The sequence below is a fragment of the Carcharodon carcharias genome, chromosome 20, assembly GCF_017639515.1.
Source record: "Carcharodon carcharias isolate sCarCar2 chromosome 20, sCarCar2.pri, whole genome shotgun sequence".
NCBI lineage: Eukaryota > Metazoa > Chordata > Chondrichthyes > Lamniformes > Lamnidae > Carcharodon > Carcharodon carcharias.
This window is the reverse complement of record NC_054486.1, coordinates 65,632,284-65,655,020: the sequence shown is the minus strand read 5'-3', so window position 1 is coordinate 65,655,020 and position 22,737 is coordinate 65,632,284. Positions and strand designations below refer to the sequence as shown.

The 22,737-nt window shown below is 44.2% G+C and overlaps 1 protein-coding gene across 1 annotated transcript in view; it reads left to right on the top strand.

Annotated features, from left to right (window-relative positions):
* LOC121292808 (prostaglandin D2 receptor-like) overlaps window positions 1-11,021 on the top strand; it is a 28,198-nt gene extending 17,177 nt beyond the window's left edge. The window contains exon 2 of the mRNA XM_041215231.1: window positions 8,661-11,021. Coding sequence (XP_041071165.1) covers window positions 8,661-8,864 — 204 coding nt within the window. The 3' untranslated portion in view covers window positions 8,865-11,021. The remainder of the gene's footprint in view (window positions 1-8,660) is intronic.
* Window positions 11,022-22,737: the final 11,716 nt, after the last annotated feature.

Here is a 22,737-nt window from a genome sequence, read left to right as displayed (position 1 = left end):
GTGAGGGGAAAGATGCAGATCACTGAAGTGCCCCAGTTGCACAGGGATGCAGTCGAGCTTGGTGCAGTGTTTGAGGATCTCATCAGGATGCCATCAACATCAGGGATCATCTGATGCAGGCACATTTCAGCTAAGCCCCTTGAGCTGGGGAGGAACAGTATTGTCTGGAACTCACTTCGAGCTGCGAGTGAGAACACCTCCATTGAAGACACAGCCTGGAATAGATCTACTCTTACTTCTAATGAAGGATGCACATCTGCCAAGAGGTTTCACTGTCACTGTTCACAAACTCTCAGGTGGGGAGCCTATCACCACCTCTTCTCACTTTTCTTGGCCTACCTTTAATAAATGAAAGCTCCCATGTCTACTTTCATGTGTCACTGTTCACATGGTGTTCAAAAAGACAAAAAGTGCACATTTACAGGTGAGGCAAGCCTCAGTGACCCACTCAGTCCTCAGTCTGACACAGTAACCTCTGCTCTCAGCTGCTTTGACGTGGGCTCTCTTTGTGACATCGGTTAAGGTGGAGGTAGCCTGCTCACTAGTCTCTCATAGTGGCTGAGATACACGTGGCAGTTATCCTCATCATGGAAGTGCCAGAAGCAGCCTCCAACACTGGATCCTCCTGGTCTGATGATCCTTCAGTTACAGGGGCAATGATAATGATGGCCTTCTCATCTTTCTTGGTGACTGCCTCACCTCTTGGTTGGTGCTCCTGGTGGCTGGAGGGATGTAGCAGTTGAGACACCACTGGTATCTCCTCCAAACATCACTGTGCCATCAGTGCCATTGACCAGTCAAGGCTTCAGAATGCAAGATGCATTCTGTGAACATCAGTATACAGTTCCTGCATGTACTTTGTGTTACATATGGCTCCCCATGAGGTTGGCCACTTCCTCAATGGAGGAACTCATGTACTCAGAGCCCTGACAGGATGGACACCTCCATTCTCAGTCCATGACCCTGCACTGCCTCAGGGAAATCTCTCACTGGAGGAATTCATCTGTTGCCCTTGGTTTAAGTGCAGCTTTGTTTCTTATGACTCCCCATAAGGCCCTGCATCTGTGCTCACCTGAGCTGTTTCTGTCTTCCATCTTCCAAGAAGGACTGCCCACTGTTGCCTTTGCCTCTGGCACTTCCTCCTGCTCGCTCATGCTGAGGCTTCCCAATGCAGCCTCATTAATCTATGCATTTCACTTTCTATTCAACCTCTCCACCAGGGATGCCAACCTCGGCTTCCCCGACTTGCTTCTAGACAGCAACTCTGGCAACGTCCTTGGCCCCCTCCTCCATGGTGGTGATTGTATATGTGGATGCAACCCCTCTACCTATCTGGGTCCTTTCAGAGGCATTGTGAGTCTGTTCTCTTGCAAGGAAAAAAGAGAGAAAAGGCACTGTTGGTCTCTAAGGCCTGCTAACTGCTCATATTCATTAGAAGCTGCATGAATCAGTGCTGGCAGGTCCTCAGCAGCTCCAGGACTCTGAGCCTTGCTAAGTACCTCACATCCCTAACATGTTAAGGAGCAGCAGGCAAGGACAGCAGATTTCCTTCCCTAAAGAACATCAGTGAACCAGTTGGGTTTTTACGGCAATCAGCAATCAGACATAGTCATCATCAGACTTTTAATTCCAGATTCTGCTCAGGTGGGATTCAAACTCAGGTGCCCAGAGCATTACCCTGGGTCTTTGGAATGCTAATCCAGTGACAGTACCACTCTGCCACCACATTGCCCCTAATGCATGTCTCCTCTCCTGCAATGTCTGCTGGAGTTTGAATACCCAGAGGCCTGCCATGAGACTCTGGCATTGCACTCACTTTGCCAGAGCAAATAAGGTCATTAAACTTCTTCCTGCGCTGGACCCAGTTCCTCCTGAGCACTGCCTGCTCACTGTCTCCACTATCTCAATCCAAGCCTGCTTTGTTTGGCAGTGTGCCCTTCTCCTGGAACTCTCCAGAAAGAGAGCCTCCCTCCTCTCCCTCACTGCCAAGTGGAGTTCTTCCAGGTTGGCATCAACAAAGTGATGTCAGCCTCGGCTGCTCCATGAGTTACTGGGTATACAGCAATTCAATCAGTAAAATGGCAGCCATAGTAATGGCTGTCATTCTCTGTTTGAGCTGGACCCGCTCTCCTTCGGTGCTGCCTTCAGTCCCATACCTGCGGCTGCTAATTGCCTGCCAAACCCACCCTCCAGCTGATTAACAGTCCATCCCCATGGAAACCAGGGGCTGTGACTGCTTCCTCCCAGGATTGAATTGGGACCTGCAAATGGTTCCAACTCTGGTTTCCTGGCCCCAAAAGGAAAATCAGGTCCATGTCAGAGCTCATACTCCAATGCAGTACTCAGGGACAACTGTACTCTATGAGGTACCGTCATTCAATTAAAACATTAACCTGGCCAATATCTATCCATTAGCTGAAACCAAAACGGATTATCTGGCCTTTACCATGGGCTGAGTTATGAGGTCATCGGGCAAGCGTGGTGGGTGGGCCCAGGAGCAGCTGGGAAATGGCCTGCTGCCCGCGACCAGCCCCTGACATTGATTTCACACTGGCTGGCCAATTAATGGCCAGCCAGTGTGAAACGTGCGCTGAGAGGCTCAGCGCTGCCAGGGCTGAAGTCAGTGTGGGCACAAGGGAATGTGCAATGAAAGTTCCCTGAAGGCAGAGAGCTGTCTCAGGGGGCTGACAAATTTGAAACCATCAAATAAAGATTTTAAATTGCAAAAAGAATCCACACATCGGACTCACTCGCCTAAACATATTGATTATAAAAATTCTGCCTGAACATTTTTATTTTTTTAAATTAATATTGGAAATCTCATCCTGCCCTTGGATGAGGTTTCCTCAAAAATCTAAAGGCCGCCTGGCCGATTCACCCACCCGCCAACTGTAACATTGGACAGGCAGTGAAAAATCCATGTTAATTAGTACATTAATAGCCTTAATAGGCCTGTTAGTTCTCGGCGGGCACACTGCTGACTCTCGTGTGTGCCACTGACCAATATATAACGTGAGTGCGCGATGATGTCAGGACGCTTACCCGACATCATCGTGCACTATTTTATGCTCGGGCACCACCCGCACGCCAAGCAAAAAGTCCCGCCCCATATTTCTGTTTGTGGGATCAGCTGTATGCAACTTGTCTCTGAATGCTTTGAGACATCTGAGTCCATGAAAGGCACTAAATGAAAGTGTTTCTTTTCTGAGTATGCTAGCATGTTTAGCTAATGATAGAGCAGCTAGTCTCATAGGTATTTAAACTGTATTCCTAAAAGCTTCTCTATGAGAGGGCAGGAAATAACCAGGACATTGGAGAATGTCATGAACCACCTTGGAACTGCCCTTCTGATGCTTGTGAATAGGATTTTGTTATTATATCAGCAGATATAAAACATTAAGACAGACATTCCAATCAAATGTAGTAGGATATATTTCCTAGGACCTGATGAATATAATACCAGGCTACATTTGTGTCCTTGAAGCCTCATGATTTGCACCTGAACATACAAACATACGAAATAGGAGCAGAAGTAGGCCATTTGGCCCCTCTAGCCAATAATTCAATAATACCAAGGCTGATCTGTTTGTGTTTCAAATTCCACCTTCCCACTTATCCCAATAGCCTTTGATTCCCTTGCCTAACAATAGTCTATCTACCTCTGCCTTAAAAATATTCAATAACTCCGCCTCCACTGCCTTCTGAGGCAGAGAGTTCCAAAGTCACACAACCCTCTGAGTGAAAAAAATTCTCTACATCCATGTCCTTAAAGGGCAACCCCTAATTTTAAAACAGTACCCCCTAGTTCTGGAATCACCCACTAGAGGAAACACCCTTTCCACCTCCACCGTGTCAAGATCATTCACGTTCTTATATATGTCAATCAAGTCACACCTCACTCTTCTAAACTCAGTGGAAATAAGCCCCAAATGTCTAACCTTTCCTCACATGACAACCTGCTCATTCCAGCTACCGATCTAATAAACCTTCTCTGAACTGCCTCCAACACATTTACATCCTTCTTTAAATAAGGAGACCGAAACTGTGCACAATATTTAAGACGCAGTCTCACCAATGCCTTGTATAACTGAAGCATGACATCCTTACTTTTATGTTCAATTCCTCTCACAATAAGACATAATACATAAGACATAAGACAAAGGAGCAGAAATTAGGCCATTCGGCCCATCGAGTCTGCTTCGCCATTCAATCATGGCTGATAAGTTTCTCAACCCCATTCTCCCGCCCTCTCCTTGTAACCTTTGATCCCCTTACCAATCAAGAACCTATCCATCTCGGTTTTAAATATATTCAATGACCTGGCCTTCACAGCCTTCTGTGGCAATGAATTCCATAGATTCACCACTCTCTGGCTAAAGAAGTTTCTCCTCATCTCTGTTCTAAAAGGTCTTCCCTTTACTCTGAGGCTGTGCCCTTGTGTCCTAGTCTCTCCTACTAATGGAAACATCTTCCCCACGTCCACTCTATCCAGGCCTTTCAGTATTCTGTAAATTTCAATCAGATCCCCCCTCATCCTTCTAAACTCCATCGAGTATAGACCCAGAGTACTTAAACGTTCCTCATATGTTAAGCCTTTCTTTCCTGGGATCGTTCTCGTGAACCTCCTCTGGACCTTCTCCAGGGCCAGCACATCCTTCCTGAGATACGGGGCCCAAAATTGCTCACAATATTCTAAATGTGGTCTGACCAGAGCCTTGTAAAGCCTCAGCAGCACATCCCTGCTTTTATATTCTAGTCCTCTCAAAATAAATGCCAACATTACATTTGCCTTCCTAACTACCGACTCAACTTGCAAGTTAACATTAAGAGAATCCTGGACTAGGACTCCCAAGTCCCTTTGCACTCCAGATTTCTGAATTCTCTCCCCATTTAGAAAATAGTCTATGCCTCTATTCTTCCTACCAAAATGCATGATCTCACACTTCCCCACGTTGTATTCCATCTGCCACTTCTTTGCCCATTCTCCTAACCTGTCTAAATCCTTCTGCAGCCTCCCTGCCTCCTCAATACTACCTGTCCCTCCACCTATCTTTGTATCATCTGCAAACTTAGCCAGGATGCCCTCAGTTCCTTCATCTAGATCATTAATGTATAAAGTGAAAAGTTGTGGTCCCAATGTTGACCCTTGCAGAACTCCACAAGTCACCGGCCGCCATCCTGAGAAGGACCCCCTTATCTCCACTCTCTGCCTCCTGCCAGACAGCCAATCTTCTATCCATGCTAGTACCTTGCCTCTAACACCATGGGCTCTTATCTTACTGAGCAGCCTCCTGTGTGGCACCTTGTCAAAGACCTTCTGGAAGTCCAAGTAGATAACATCCATTGGCTCTCCTTTGTCTAACCTGCTCATTACCTGCTCAAAGAATTCTAATAGATTTGTCAGGCATGACCTGCCTTTGATGAAACCATGCTGACTTTGCCTGATTTTACCATGCACTTCCAAGCATTCTGAAATCTCATCCTTAATAACAGACTCTAAAATCTTACCAACAACCGAGGTCAGGCTAATCGGCCTGTAATTTCCCGTCTTTTGCCTCACTCCCTTCTTAAACAGGGGGGGTTACATTAGCAATTTTCTAGTCCTCTTGCACCTTCCCTAACTGAAGTGATTCCTGAAAGATCACCACTAACGCCTCCACTATCTCTTCAGCTATCTCCTTCAGAACTCTGGGGTGTAATCCATCTGGTCCAGGTGATTTATCCACCTTCAGACCTTTCAGTTTTCCTAGCACCTTCTCCTTGGTAATGGCCACCATACTCACCTCTGCCCCCCAACTCTCTTGAATTTTGGGGATGTTACTCATGTCTTCCTCCGTAAAGACTGATGCAAGGTTCTTCCGCCATTTCCTTGTTGCCCATTATTACTCCTCCAGCGTCATTTTCCTGTGGCCCAATGTCCACTTTTGCTGCTCTCTTACCCTTTACATATCTAAAAAAAAACTCTTGCAAACTTCTTTTGTATTACTGGCTAGTTTACCTTCATACTTAATCTTCTCCCTCCTTATTTCTTTTTTAGTTGTCCTCTGTTGGTAGTTTGTAGGCTTCCCAATCCCCTGGCTTCCCACTGCTCTTCGCCACATTGTATGCTTTCTCTTTAGCTTCTATGCTATCCCTGACTTCCCTTGTCAGCCATGGTTGCCTCGTCCTCCCTTTAGTATGCTTCTTCCTAGGGATGAATTTTTGCTGTGTCTCCCAAATTACTCCCAGAAACTCCTGCCATTGCTGTTCCACTGTCTTTCCTGCTCGGCTCATCTCCCAGTCAATTCTGGCCAGCTCCTCCCTCATGCCTTTGTAGTTACCTTTATTCAAATGTAATACCGTTACATCTGATTCCAGCTTTTTCCTTTCAAATATCAGGATAAATTCTATCATATTATGGTCACTTCCTCCTAAGCGTTCCTTCACCTTAAGCTCCCTTATCAAATCTGCCTCATTACACATCACTAAATCTAGAATTGCCTGTTCCCTAGTGGGCTCCACCACAAGCTGTTCCAAAAAGCCATCTCGTAGACATTCCACAAATTCCTTTTCTTGGGATCCATAGCATTCCATTAGTCTTCTTAATTACTTGCCGTACCTGCATACTAACTTTTTTGTGACACATGCACTAAAGCACCTAGATCCCTCTGCACCTTGGAATTCTGCAGCCGCTCTCTGTTTAAGTAATACTCTGCTTTTTTATTCTTCTTGCCAAAGTGAACAACTTCACATTTTCCCACATTATACTCCATCTGCCAAATTTTTGCCCGCTCACTCAACTTATCTATATCTGTCTGCAATCACTTTATGTCCTCTTCACAAACTTTCCCACCTATCTTCAAATTTAGCTACCATACCTTCACTCCCCTCATCTAAGTCATTGATATAAATTGTAAAAAGTTGAGGGCCCAGCACAGGCCCCTGTGGGACTCTACTAGTCACATCCTGCCAATCAGAAAAAGTTCCATTTATGCATGCTCTCTCTTTTCTGCCAGCCAGCGAATCTTCTATCCATGCTAATATGTTACCCCCTACACCATGAGCTTTTATTTTCCACAATAACCTTTGATGTGGCAAGTTATCGAATGCCTTCTGGAAATTCAAGTAGAGCACATCCACAGACTCCCCTTTATACACACATGTTGCTTCTTCAAAGAACTCTAATAAATTATTTAAACATGATTTCCCTTTCACAAAACCATGCTGACTCTTCCCAATAACTACGTTCCCAACTGTATCCTCCTTAATGATCGATTCTAACACCTTTCCCACGGCAGATGTCAAGCTAACTGGCCTATAGTTTCCTGTTTTCTGCCTCCCTCCCTTCTTGAATAGAGGGGTTATATATGCTAGTTTCCAGCCTGATAGAACTTTTCCAGAATCTTGCAAATTTTGGAAAATTAACACTAACGCATCTACCACCTCATTAGCCACCTCTCTTAAGACTCCTGAACAGGCTCCTGTAGTTGCCACTTTTGGTTTGGGAATTCCCATTCTTGTACCATTCACAGTTTAATATTATATTGCAAATTGCTTTTGGATACACATAGTTGTTAAACTGCCAATATTTATCAGTTGGGTAGCACTGGTATTTCAAGTGAGCTCCTAACAATACAGCTGGCTAGTCAATGGAGTAACTGCAAAGTTGAACAGTGTTGTGCTGGAATATCACCTGAGATGAGATGGGTAGATATGTATTGCAAAATTTAAATGAAAGGTTGCAACCTAAGCTGCCAGCTTTGATGATGCGACACTGAAATTGATGAACCAGGAAATGAGGGAACTATAACCCAAAAAGGTACTTTGTTCAAGTGAGATCTTATATTGTAAATGATTCAGTTCTCTTTTGAAGGGGTGCAGCACTCACCACACAAGCTAGCAACTTGTTCCAAAGTTGTGCATTTGCTTTCCCCTGGAAAAGACATACTGCCTAACATCTAACCTAGCGCTACTCTTGTATAACATGATTTCCTGATCTTTTTCAATCTATTAAATGGCAATAATCTATCAATATGAACATAATTTAGTCCTTTATTTTATATGCCTCTATCAAATCTAATCCCTATCTAAGTCTATGCTTTTCTAAAGTGAATAGATCCAGCTTTTTTAAGCCCCTCTGTGTTACAAAGGTTTTTTTAAGTTGAGCATGTTTTTTTATAGCCCTCCTCTGAAATTTTTCAGGCCTCAATATCACCCATCTGGTTGCAGTCTTCTAAACATGGTCCTGTTTTTAATAATATTTGGCTGCATCTTTTTTCACAATGGAGGTAGAGAAAGAAAGACAAAAACAGACACCAGGGAGGAAGAAAGTAAGTACTCTCTAGAATTGTTCTAGAAAGTCAATGTGCTTCATCTCACTTGTAACACTTGTAGAATGGAGAGCTGTTTCAAGGCTAGTTGGTTAATAAGTAAAACACTCAATCTTGCTATTATCCTACATCACTGCAAGCATGTTCTGAATCTGTGACCCTTCTCTGTTTGTGACCATGAGTTTCATTTTGCTCAGTTATTTAAGAATGCTTCAGAATCCTGCTTTTCATAAGACCTGAAAGACAGCAGCATCAAGGGTATTTTCTGTGAACCAACATATTTAACTTTGATGTGTAATATAATGAAAGTCTGAAAATTACCTTAAATAATACCTCTTTTAATCTTTATAGATCCGTGCGTATATCGGTGCATTTGCTCCTGACAACAAAGATATTGAAGATTTGAATGCTCTAAGGCTTGCATCAGTGAATTCAATTGTTGACCCATGGGTTTTCATAATTTTCAGAACTTCTGTATTTCGGAATTTAACTTCTATGTGTTGCAATGGTTCTACCCCAACACTGGACTTGGAATGTTGGCCTGCTGAAAAGTAATGGCTGAGTTAGATTAAGTATTTTACTGTCTTGTCCTTCCTATGATTTCTACCAATCAAAAGATGAGCGACAAAACCCAATAATAATGGGTATTGCGTTTGAAGATGTTAAAGAAATTCTGGGTAACCTAAAGAAAAGCCCTTAATGTTCTGAATGATACTTTTCCTGTTGGAACTGGAGCAGAGAAACATAGGATGCAGGTTAATTTATATCTTTGTTGCTCAATACTTGGAGATCACAAGCTATGTTATGCTTTCTGATATGTTTATATGCCTGTTGTATATGATTGTTGCCACCAAGTGCATGGAGTTGTATAATTTCTGACCAGAATATGCTATTTAGGGGTTGAAGTTGCCTTCATGTGTATAGTGAATCTGAGTTGGTTAGTATTCAGTCAGCCTGAATTTCAAGTGCAATAGTACTCAATTTTCTGGCCTAAGCTCATTACATAATGATTCATACTGTATACAAAATTGAAGCTCTTGTCTGCTTCTAACTCCTGAAGCAGCTGCTCAATTCAGAACTCAGTCAGGGCAGGAGACTTCCAGGAAGACAATGGAAACACTTTAGGGATGTCCTCAAAGCATCACTGAAGAGGCCAAACATCCCCACCAACTCAAGGGAGACCCTCGCTTGTGACCAATCAAAATGGAGAATGTTCATTTGAGAAGGCACTGAGCACATTGATAGACTTTGTCGGGAACACACAAAGGTGAATGTGAGGCATTGTAGAGACCCACAAACCACCCGATAACTCAACCCTCCAAGCACCACCTGCCCCGCATGTGGTAGTCTGCAGATCTTGCACTGGATTTATCAGCCACCTCCCAAAGAACCAGAGTGGAAGCAAGTCATCCTCGATCCTGAGGGACTGCCTAAGACAGAATAGTTTTATGTGCCCATCTAGAAGATTCACTGGGGACTAAAAGCAGTGGAAATACAGCAAAACAGGTTTCTGCAAAATTTCTCAGTCCTTTACTGCCCCAGCTGGACCCCAAATCAGGGTGCAAAGAGAATAAAACACAGTTTCTTGGATTGTTATCCTCTGTCACAAGAACTTCAATTTTCAGTAGTCGTAGTCAGACACTTGGATATCTTCGACCATCCCAATGTTCAAAATATTTATATCAGTGAGCTTATTATTGAATTTAATGTAGGTTGATGTTTAAATTGTTCATTTAGACACATCTGTGAACACGACATTCTATGAATTAATAACAATGAACTTCCTTGCATGTGACTTAAAGATCCAATTATATCTTATCTCAAAACATTCCAAACTTCTGTGGAACATTTGCCAGTATTATGCATTGCATGAACTTTACTTATACATTTGTTTTCTGTCTCCAATTTCCCTGCCATATCTTTCCTTCCTGAAGGCTTTGAGTCATGCTGGGATAAAATTGGCTAGCAATAACTTTCCAAGGTGGCCATTCTTCAGGTGCCCAAATCATATTGAGTCTGGGGGAAATGCAGCAGAAGGGAAACCTGTACCCAAACAACATTGACATTTTCCAACAGAGAGCATTATTTTGTGAACAAAAGAAGGAACTTGAGATAATTTATTCTCCTCGCTGAGCCTGTGTACAGTAAGGGATATCAGAGGTTCCCCATTATCACTCCAGCTGAGATAGCCTAACTGGACACAAGACCAAGGACTGAACACTATGTTATAGAATGTGGCAAATTAAACCATTGAAGCATTCGGGAGCCTGCTAAGCTAATAGTTTTATAACTGAAATCTGAGCAGCATGCTTTGAGTGACATAAATGATTTTATGACATTTGTATGTATAATGTGATATGAAATGTGAAACCCAGTCAGAAACCACTATGAGTTTACTTCTATCATGCTATAACGTTAGCTGGGAAGAAATGTTTTGATGTAACATGTTACCTGTCTCGGAGATATGTACTTACCAGCCTTTGAAAATGTATCAGAGACTGAAATATATACTCCTCTGCAGGTTTGCCTCAAGGTTTACTTTTTTTAAAATATAGATAATAAAATGCATGTTTATTGCATGTGTAAATACACTTTGTAATATAGGTAATCTATGCTTTAGAATTGAATTAGCTGGTAAATTGAGCAATCCAAATTTGCTGAACAAACAAATGTATAATTACAAATATGAATAAATACACATGCATGTTCAAATAACTTCTTGTGTGTAAACTTTGAGGTGCAATACAAAAACTATTTTTAACTCATGGCCACCTGTTTAGCACAAAATACAATGGGTGTCAAGCAGGGAAAACCTGTACCTGTACTCAAACAACACCAGATCATGGTGATCCCTTACACCCAATACACACCAATTGTTCTCCAATGCATTTGACAACGTTGGCCTTATGATCAGCACAGAAACTGAGGTAATGTGCCAACCTGCTCCTGGAAAGGCCTATCTCAAGCCCAAGGTTTTAGTCCATGACCAGAATGTGTAGCTGTGGGTAAGTTCATTTATCTTGGCAGTACACTCTCTCGAGCTGTCTTCGATGATGAGACATATATGAGAATTGCCAAACGCAAGTGTAGCCTGAGAATGAACACAAGTAAGTCTGTGTACCAAACTACAAGCCTACAGAGCAATAGTTCTGCCCGCTCTACCCTACACATGTGAGACGTTGGCTGTGTACCAGAAGAGGATCTTGACGCAGTTCCACAGGCCAAGAAGCATTGAGGCGAAAGAAAATCAGCTGAAAACTCCCATGGGCAGAAATTTTCATTGAGCGGACAGGCGTGCACCTGACCCACTTGAGCGTAAAATAGTGCATGATGATGGGCGAGTGTCCCGAGTTCATCGCGCATTCACATGATATTTCGGTCAGCAGGCGCATGCAGGAGTCAGAACCGTGTCTGCCATCAATTACAAGGCCAGTTAAGGCAATTAAAAGGCAATTAAGCTAGATTTTATGTTGCCCATGCGATTTCACACTCATTGCCCAGGCAAAACAGGCAGGCGGGCATCTGACAATTTGCTAAATCTTATCCAAGGGCGGGATTAAAAGGCTCAGCATCATTGCCAGTGTGAGTAGTGAGTAGTTTAGGAGACAGTTTGCAGCTGGTTGCTTACTGGCTTTTGACAGCTTCATCTCTGTTCCGGGCTTCATAGTTTGCATTTCCATGTTCTATTTCAGGACTCATTGGTTTCTTCAAGGCCCCCAGAGGATCTCGACCGTGCGGGCCCTTCCAGGTATCAGACAGCCTTCCATAACCCTGGTAATGGGGACTGTGGACTCCACTGGTGGTACCTCCTCTGAGGAGGAAGAGAGGGGCAGGAGGGAGAGGAGGCCAGGTGTCCCAATACAGACTCCAGGGGAGGGACCTGTGGGAGAAGAGGCGCAGGCACTAGGGGTGCAGGGCCAGCAGGAAGTCCAAGGTGGAAGGGGCACAGAAGCACCGGTATCCTGCCGCCAGGGTTTACAGGTAGCGATGCAGCTACCTCAATATGTCCAAGGTGCAATGCCGAAGAAGGCTCTGCCTCTCAAGAGAGACCATGAGCTCAATTTGTCAGATGATTGGGCCTGAGATCAGCTCTGACTGTGTGGGTGGAAACCCCATGCCAGCAGCGCTGAAGGTCACAGTGGCTCTCAACTTCTATGCCTCCGGCTCTTCGAGGGGTCAGTGGGGGATCTGCGTGGAGTGTCCCAATCAGCTGTCCACAGTTGCCATTAAGCTGGTGACAGAAGCTCTGTTCAGACAGGTACTGATCCCTATTCATTATCGTATGGACGAGGCCAGCCGGGCTGAGTGAGCCAGAGGCTTTGCAGCGATTGCTGGGTTTCCCCACATCCAGCATGCCATCGACTGAACAAATCAAGTCCATCAAGACGCCAGTGGGTCATCCAGGTGCTTTCATTAACAGGAAAGGATTCCACTCCGTGAACATGCAGATCATGTGTGTAACCACAGGATACAGATTCTGCTAGTCTGTGCGAGGTACCCTAGCAGTTCCCATGACACCTACATCCTGAGACATTCCTAGGTGCCGAGGCTCTTCAGTGCTCCAGCCCAACTGGATGGATGGCTGCTGGGTGACAAGGGCTATCTCCTGAAAAGGTGGCTTATGACACCTCTCCGCCATCCAAGAACAGAGGCAGAGCAGCGTTATAATATGAGCCGTGCCTCCGCAATGTCGGTGATAGAGAGGATCATGGGTCTTCTGAAGATGCGCGTCCGATGTCTGGACTGTTCAAGGGGAGCACTACAATACCTTCAGAGCGGATATTATTGATAGTGGTTGTATGCTCCACTCTCCACAATCTGGCACCGGCAAGGGGGGATCCACTGGAGGAAGAGGATCTTGACGCAGTTCCACAGGCCACAGATGATGAATCCAGTTGCGAGTCAGAAGAGGAGCACGCTGAGAGCATGGGGGCAGACCTCAGTAACTTCCAGGGAGGCAGGGACACCAGGAATGCCTTAATCCAACATTCCTTCAGATAGGCTACCAAAGACCTGCTTCCACCTCATTTGCACCCAAAGTCCACTCAATGCCTGTGCAATAACACCACCTTAACTCACCACCACTTTCTAAAGGGCAGTTAGGGATGGGCAATAAATGCTGGCCCAGCCAGCGAAGCCCGCATCCAATGAATTAATTAATTAAATAAATATATAAATAAAGCATCGAGTCACTCGCATCCAGCAGTAAACACTGGCTTACCCTGCACCAGAAAGTAAAAAGATGAAGCAGACTCAGGCCATCAGAACCAAAGCAAGTTTAATGTTATTGTCACATTGAATGCATAATGACATTACCATTACTGGTGTTGATGTCCACACCAGCAAACATATAAACCAAACATATATGAACAGAAAATCACCCATGAACTGTCCCTCTTGTGCTCATGGTGCCTTAAACTTAACATTTCTGAGTGCTGTGTCTTGGTGCCACCCATCTCCCTCGCTGGCACTGGCATTGGAGACAGCCTGCTGACTCTGCTGTCTTGTTGGCCTTGATGACCTTGGTGGTCGTCCTCTGGCCATAGAAACCTATGCTGGCCCTGCCTGGTAAGGAGCGGTTGGAACCTTCCAGTCATCGCAGCCTCATCAGATGCCACGGTCACTGGCAGAGGGGTGGAGGAGCTGCTGCCGTCATCCAGAGCACCCTGAGTGGAGCCCGCAGAGTCGACAAACAGCTCGTGCACCAATGTGAGGTCACTCTGGACCTCCCTGCTCACCATTGATGGATGGGCACCTAGCTGGGATACTGGATGCCTCATCCATCTCCCACACTGGCACTGACCACCTGAGGTCATTGCCTATGTGAGGGCTTGTAGGTCCGAGAACAACCCCAGGAACCCCTGATTCTGTCTCTGGAGCTGCCTCTCCATGAGAGCCACCATTCTCTCAATGGAGGAGGCAATGCACTCGGCTATGAGGGTCAATGCAGTGCTCATGCTCTGCATGGACTCCTCCATAACAGAGACCATGGCATGCAGACACTCATGGATCTCCTCCAGATCCTCCCACAAATTCCGCTGGGCATCCAGCATCTGCCTCCTAATGGACGACTCCAGAGGCTCATCATCAGCCTTTGACTGAGCATCGTCCTATCCTCAGCAGTCCTTCAACTGCCGGTACCCAGGACACTCTCTGCCTCTGCCTCAAGTGAGTGTGAAGTGCCCTCATCAATATGCACTGATATTCTGGCCACTGATCTAATGCCCACCAACGTGCTGGTATCTGTGCTGGTGCAGTTCAGAGAGCAGGTGTGATGCAGGTGCTATTGAAGTCTAGCAGTCCTCCAGCATCAGGAGTGGCTCTTTGGGGCCCAGAAAGCATTCAAGGAGGAAATAGCAAGAGTACAGAGCAAATATGTCCCCATAAAGGTGAAGGGGGAAACCAAGTCTGGAGAATCCTGGATGTCAAGGGACATAAAGGTTAGGATTAAGAAAAAAATAGAAGCTTATGGCAGATACCGAGGGCTCAATATGGCAGAGTCCCTAAAGAGTATAAAAAGTGCAGAGGGGAACTTAAAAAGGAAATTAGGAAAGCTAAGAGAGTGCATGAGAAAGCATTTGTTGGTAGAATAAAGGAAAACCCAAAGGGTTTTTTAAAATATGTAAACAGCAAGAGAATAACTAGGGAAAAAGTAGGGCCAATTAGGAGCCATAGAGGTAATGTGTGTGTGGACCTGGAAGACACGAGTACAGTCCTCAATGAATACTTTGCTTCGGTCTTCACAATGGAAAAGGATGATGCAGGTATAAACATCAGGGTGGAGGACTGTGAAATATTGGAGGAAATTAACATAGAGAGAGAGAGGGGGTACTTGCTGGTTTAGCAGCCTTAAAAGTGGATAAATCCAAAGGCCCAGATGAGATGTATCCCAGGCTGTTGAGAGAGACAAGGGAAGAGCTATCAAGGGCACTGGCAGTCATTTTTGAATCTTCTCTGGCCACAGGTGAGGTGCTGCTAACATTGTCCCGTTATTAAAAAAGGGAGGAAGGTATAGACCAGGAAATTACAGGCCAGTCAGTCTAACCTCGGTGGTGGGGAAGTTACAAGAAAGGATTCTGAGGGACAGAATATATCTGCACTTGGAGAGACATGGATTAATCAAGGATAGTCAGACTGGGATTGTTAAGGGAAGTTGTCTTTGACAAATTTGATTGAATTTTTTGAGGAGGTAACCAGGAGTGTTGGTGGGTGTAATACATTTGATGTGGTTCACATGGACTTTAGCAAGGCTTTTGATAAGGTCCCTCATGGCAGATTGGTCAAGAAATTAAGAGCCCATGGGATCCAAGGCAAAGTGACACATTGGATCCAAAATTGGCTGAGAGGTAGGAAGCAGAGGGTAACGGTAGAGGGATGTTTCTGTGACTGGAAATCTGTTTCCAGTGGGGTTGTGCAGTGCTCTGTGCTGGGACTCTTGCTATTTGTGGTGTACATAAATGATTTGGACTTAAATGTATGGGGTATGATCAAGAAATTCGCGGATGACACAAAATTGGTATGGTAGCAAACAGTGAGGAGGATAGCTGTAAACTGCAGGAGGATATCAATGGACTGGTCAGGTGGGCAGAGTAGTGGCAAATGGAATTCAACCTGGAAAAGTGTGAGGTAATGTAGGTGGGGAGGGCTAACAAGGCAAGGGATTGCACTATGAATGGTAGAACCCTGGAAAGTACTGAACATCAGAAGGACTTTGGTGTGCATATCCACAGATCCCTGAAGGTAGCAGGGCAGGTAGATAAGGTAGTTAAGAAGCCAGATGGGATACTTGCCTTTATTAACCGAACCATAGAATACAAGAGCAAGGAGGTTATGCTGGAACTGTATAAAACACTGGTTAGGCCAAACTTGAGTACTGTGTGCAGTTCTGGTCACCACATTATGGGAAGGATGTGATTGCACTGGAGAGTGTGCAGAGGAGATTTACCAAGATGCTGCCTGGGCTGGAAGGTCTGAGCTATGAGGAAAGATTGGATAGGCTGGGATTGTTTTCCTTGGAGCAGTGAAGATTGAGAGGGGACCTGATAGAGATGTATAAGATTATGAGGGGCATAGATAGGGTGGATAGGAAGGCATTTTTTCCATTTGTAGAGGGGTTAATAACCAGGGGGCATAGATTTAAGGTAAGAGGTAGAAGGCTAAGGGGGGAGTTGAGGAGAAATTCCTTCACCCAGAAGGTGGTGAGAGTCTGGAACTCACTGCCTAAAAAGGTGGTTGAATCAGAAACTCTCATAACATTTAAGAAGTATTTAGATATTCACTTGTGTTGCCATAGCATCCAGGATTATGGGCCAAACGCTGGAAAATTGGATTAGTGTAGTCAGATCTTTGTTGACTGGTGTGGACATGATGGGCTGAATGGCCTCCTTCCATGTTGTAAATGTCTATGATTCTACAAGAGGAATTACATGCTGGCGAATCTAAGGGAGAACAAGGACATTAGTTAAATTCATCACACTGTCATTGTCCATGCCAGGCACCTTAGTGAGACAATGGAGATCTGCATCAAAGTGCCACCATTTTACGTGGGTGGACCATGTAAAATGGTGGCATGCACCCGCTCCTGTCCAGCCCACATGACGGGGAGAAAATTCTCCCCCCGATTTTTTAAAATGTCTAATTTTCCTTTAAGCTTTAAACTCTTGATAATGCATCTGTGAACAGATTGTCTCTACCAGCAACATGTATAATCCATAGGTTAAATGGTCATAATAATAGGCTCCACCTGAAAAGTCTTGCACTTTTGTGTTGAAATTTGTGAATCATGACCCTAGTAAAAGGTTCTTCAAAGGCTGATATTGGGGTTAAGGACATTGACTTAATCAGTGCTTGTAATTTCCATGTTACTTGATATGTATGACAGGTTCTATAGAATTTGATTACATCCCTGTGCAACCCCGGCCAAAAAAAACTTGCATCTTTTCCTGTGTTTTTCTAATTCCTAAATGGAATTTCATTGGAATTTCATAAGCAATCTTCAGAATCTCATTTCCATACCCTAATGGGATAACAATCTGATGCACCTCCCTCCAGCTTTCATTTGCTGAGACATGATGTGGCCTCCATTTTCCAATTAAAATATCTTCCTCAAGGCAATAACATACTGGAATACATTTTGCTTCTGTTTCTCAATAAGCTTTCTGATATAACTGCTTTAATTGCAAATCCTTTTTCTGTAACTCCACTTATCTCCTTGAGTAAACACTTCAGCTGAATTGCCCTGTAGTCTTTCCTCCTGAACAATGTTCTCAAACACAGTGCCAGCTAATTGTGGGTTGGGTTTCGACACCTTCTTCTTGCCTTTGAACTGCTTCTCCTTCTTGTTTTTCTCATTTCAGTCTGTGTGCCTGTGACCTCGTTACCACACAATCTAGAAACAATCAAGGATGCTCCCTCTGTAACAGCTCTGTTGAGAACACTTCTACAGGCTGCTCAATTATCCTAGGTATCACCCACAATTGTGATCCAGCTATATCATCACTCAGAATAAACTGAACGCCTGCAATGGGCAATTTTTCCACTACTCCAACAGTAGCTCATCTGTCCTCCATTTACTCTTTAAATTTACCTTCCACAAGATTTAGCATCTTCATGAACTCCATTTATTATCACCGGCTCTTGCAATACTCGCTCTGAACAACAAATATCAATACCTCACAACATTAAAGATTGACTAACTCCTGTATCTCTTAAAATTTTAACATCTTTACCTACTCCACTCTGTCCGCATGGAAAGACTTTCCCTTCACACATAAGGTCTTTAAACATTTCTGCAACCTGCTCCTCGGAATTCTCTTGGGTAAATTATGAACATATTCTCACCTCTTTACCTATTATTGATTCTCCCTGTTTTACCTGTACACAAACCACTGGCTTTTCCTCTGCCTGAACCTCAGAACACACAGTACTTTTACTTCCAGAACTTTTCTGTACCCCAATAATTCCATCAGATTGTCCCAGTAATTTCCAAAGCACTGACTTGGTGTACCCCACTTTTTACAATGAAAACACCTCAATTTTCAAATGTCACTCGTACCCTCAGCACCTTCCTTTTTATTCTGAAAAAAAGCTTCCTGGGAATTCCCAGCCACTCCCTCCCTTCCCTGACTACCTACCTTCCTTTCACCTTCCCACTTTCTATCCTTCTCCGATTTGAAAGGGCGACGAAAGAAAGGTTTAACTCTATAAACATATCATAATCATCAGCTGTCTCTGCTGCTTGTCTTACAGTTGGAACCCTCTGTTCCTCCACATGAGTTCTCACTACCGAAGAGATTGGATCTTTAAATTCTTCCAAAAGAATTACTTCTCTAAGAGCTGCATATGTTGTCTCTATTTTTAACACCTGTATCCACTGGTCAAAATTACTTTGTTTTACTCTCTCAAACTCAATATAGGTTTGGCCAGGCTGATTTCTTATATTCCTAAATTTCGGTCTGTATGCCTCAGGAACCAACTCATATGCACTGAAAATAGCCTTTTTCACCACATTATAATGATGTCCTAGCCCCCCAACACATAACCACAATTTTAACTTAGCTGCCAACTTGGTTATTTTTTCTAATCCAATCAGAGCTATATCATCTACTCCCAGCCAAGTCTTAGCAATTGCCAAGTCCATCTTGCAGTCTCACCACTTCTAAAAAACCTTACCAACTCTTGAATTCAAAGTGCTTCTCGTACACATAACCTTAAGATTCACCAATTCCAAACCAATCATGGAATTACAAATATTATCCCGTCAAGAGCCCTCAATTGTTATGACACAGCAGTTGGTAAAGATTGAGTTATTTAAAATCTGAGAGGGGAAACTTTTAACATTTTAATATTAGCCTATATTTTCAATTGGTATGTTTGAGATGCAGCTCTGAATTCAGGAATAAAAACCATCAGGCCTCGAGAGGTTTTTTTTATATAAATTAAATTAAACATTTCATTTAACAAAAAATTTAAACACATACACATGTCTACAAATTACTACCATAATTACTTTTAAACAAATCCCCAAATTAACCACTCCTAGATAAACCTTCACCAAGGCAACAACAACCCATAGACTTAAATGGACACCAGGTAAAGCACTTTTTATCTTACGCATTCAAAATGAGGTTCCGATCAATTTGGTTCCCTCGCAGACACAGTGGTAGAGCTTATGGGCTACTTAGATATTACATGCCTCTGACCTACACACACAAAACTCTTTTCTGTATATTCCTAGCCTTCCCTTTGAATGCAAATTCTCACTGTATCACCAGGCCCTTTGAACTCCAGCTCTTCTAACAATAAAACCCCTTTCATAGTACCAATTTATTAGTAATATAAACATATTGCTTGGTGTCTCCTAGCTGGGTGCAAAATTTCACCCCCATTCTTTGAATGGTTTATCTAACAAAATGCAAATGTACCCGTTACCTTACTGTTTAACATCTCAACACCATTATACATCAAAACAACCAGACTAGCTGGCTTTAATCCAATTAAGACACACTCACACCCACAGGCACCGACCCTACAACAAATCCAATTTAAAATAATTTCCAGTAACATTATATACATTAATATCTTAATGACAGAGTGGAAGAGAGAAAGAAACATAGAGATAAAAACAAAAAACTGCGGATGCTGGAAATCCAAAACAAAAACAGAATTACCTGGAAAAACTCAGCAGGTCTGGCAGCATCGGCGGAGAAGAAAAGAGTTGACATTTCGAGTCCTCATGACCCTTTAGTTCTGTCGAAGGGTCATGAGGACTTGAAACGTCAACTCTTTTCTTCTCCACCGATGCTGCCAGACCTGCTGAGTTTTTCCAGGTAATTCTGTTTTTGTTTTGAGAAAGAAACATAAACTGGGGCAGAGAGGTAAAGAGAAAAATACAGACTTGGAGAGAGAGACAAAAGGGGGGAGAAAGGGTAAGAAACACAAACTAGGGGAGAGAGGGAGAGAGAGAAACAGAAATTGGAGGAGAATGAGACACAAACAAACTGCATGAGGAAGAGAGAGAAACACATACTGGGGAAGGAAAAAGAGAAAAATGCAAACTGGAAATAGAGAAACCATTTCAGCCAATGAGGCGGACGGTTGTATAATGGCAGAAATTGTATTCCTGCAGTGGTGGTCCTGGTAATGAGTCTGCCATCCGAAGGCCAGTTGGGGGGTGGGGGCAGGGGGCAACCCTGCCTTGGTGGTTCTCAGGTTGAGTGCCATATTTTACAGGGGTCAGGAAACCAATTGCTTGCCATCAGGGCTGCCGTTCCACCCACCCCCAAGGAGCTACTGGCCAATTGGTGGGTTGGCAGCTCCCAATCTGAGCAGCCGCCAGGAAAGGTGGCTAGGTCTGCACCTGGAAGAAGAAGAAGGCACCATAGAAGGATGCCACCCCTCCCAATCATGGTAGTTGGATCTAGGGATACTGGAGTCAGTCAGGCAGGCTCTGGCAGAGGGTGGGGGAGGGCAGATTGGTGAGGGTAGGCAGTGCTGTTGTTACAGCGATGGCCGTTGGAACCAGGTGCCCCTCCATGGACAAAATAGTGCCCAAAGAGGAGGCACCATCCCCCCACTGAGAGGCCTCTAAGGTCTACCTGGCAGTCTCCCCAACTTGTGGAGGAAGACATCCTACCACTGGTAAAATGTCAATGGAGGCAGGAAGAGACCTTTAATTGGCCACATAAGTGGCTCAATTGACCTCTGGGCTGTAGGGCTGCCTGCCACTTTCCTTGTTGCTGGCAAATAGCAGAGCAACAGGAAGAAATTGGGCACTCCACTACTCCTCTTCCTTCACCATTTTATTGCACCCACTTCCCACCCCCACACTTCTCAACTCATCCCCAGAGGGCTTGCAAAATTCAGTCTCAATGAAATTTTTCCATTAGGTTGTGATAAATGTTACAGGTCTGTGCCATGACCTTCTGGAGTAACCCAGTGGTTGGGGAGGTGGTGGTGGGGCAGTGTTGGATATGGTCAACCAGAAGTGTGTGCTACTTGCGCTCTCTTGCGTTTTCCCATTTCTCAAGCAATTACAATTAAACTTTAGTGTGCTGGTGATGTGCAGGGGAAACATGTGCGATTCCGCGGTGGGGGAAGCTTTTCAGTGGCAAAACCCATCATCAGCTGACAGTGCTGCAGCTACGGGTGGGCTATAAAAGAGCCTCCTGGGCAAACAGGGGGGCTCTTTATCATGACCAAAACCTTCCTGCCCAGGTCCATTGCCATTAACATAAGACTTATTGGGAGCACAAAGTTGACATGGGCATTTTTCAAAATTAAAGCTCTCATAAATATTTCACATTACATTTGTTCATTGTTATTTGCTGAGACTAGCTTAACCAGAGCGAAATGTATTGGCATGTCTTGTGGTTGGCACACATTGATGATTACAGGGAAATCTTGAGCAATAAACAATGTTTTTTTTTGTTCACTCTTTATTGAATGTTCATGTTATTATCCAGTGTTGTACTCGTCACTCTGTGGGACACGGCTGAACTTGCAGGCTCAGCTGGCCCTCCCTTCTACACATTGTAAAGGACATTGTCCAAGATCACTCTCAGTGGGGATAATTGGAAATGTTGTAAGTGAACACAAAGCCCTGTAAGGACTTTGCCAGCCAATACCCTAAAATGGATACACATTTGGACAGTGCTGACCCCATCCTATAGGGCCCTCATTGTCTTACCTTGATTAACTGTTCCACCACCCTCCCCACCACACCCAGGACACCAGGCCCTTCCCACTTAACTCCGCCATTCCCTTGACCCCACCTTCTGTCTTCCCTTGGATCCTACTTCCACTGCTCCTGCCCCTGACTCTACTCCACTCCCTCCCACCAACCTCCTTCCCCCATCCCCCACCTCACCCCCCTCTTGCAAACTCACCCTTCCTGGTTCTAAACCTCCATGCAAGCTGCTATTCTCCTGCTCCCCTCCCTTGTGCCATAGAGTTAAACAAGGATAAGCACTGACCTCAGACACACCGCACATTGCCAACTGGTGCACCCCACCTATAAACAAACCTGAACCAGGTGTGATGACATTCTCGTATGCCGCTGACTTTATCTTGAAGGTAGAGCGCAATTTTTAAGAAGGTTTACGCTAATGAGTATTCATGTCACGCAAATGTATTACAAGTATGACACCACCAGAGGCTGGTGTGAGTCTCAACACACTGCAAGCATGATTCTGACTTTATCTTTGCACCTCAACCTGCCATCAGGAAATCAAGATTTCACACCGCACCTAATAAAGTCATCTGGCACGCTGTGTTTCCTGTTCTTGTGAGCTCCATAAAATCCTCACCATGATTTTTTGTTGACGGATAAATTCAAGAAAAACGTCAAGAAAATACCAGGAACTCTTTATTGCATTCATTGGCCTGACCAAAGCATTTGCGTCAGTAAACCACGAGGCTATGTGGATTG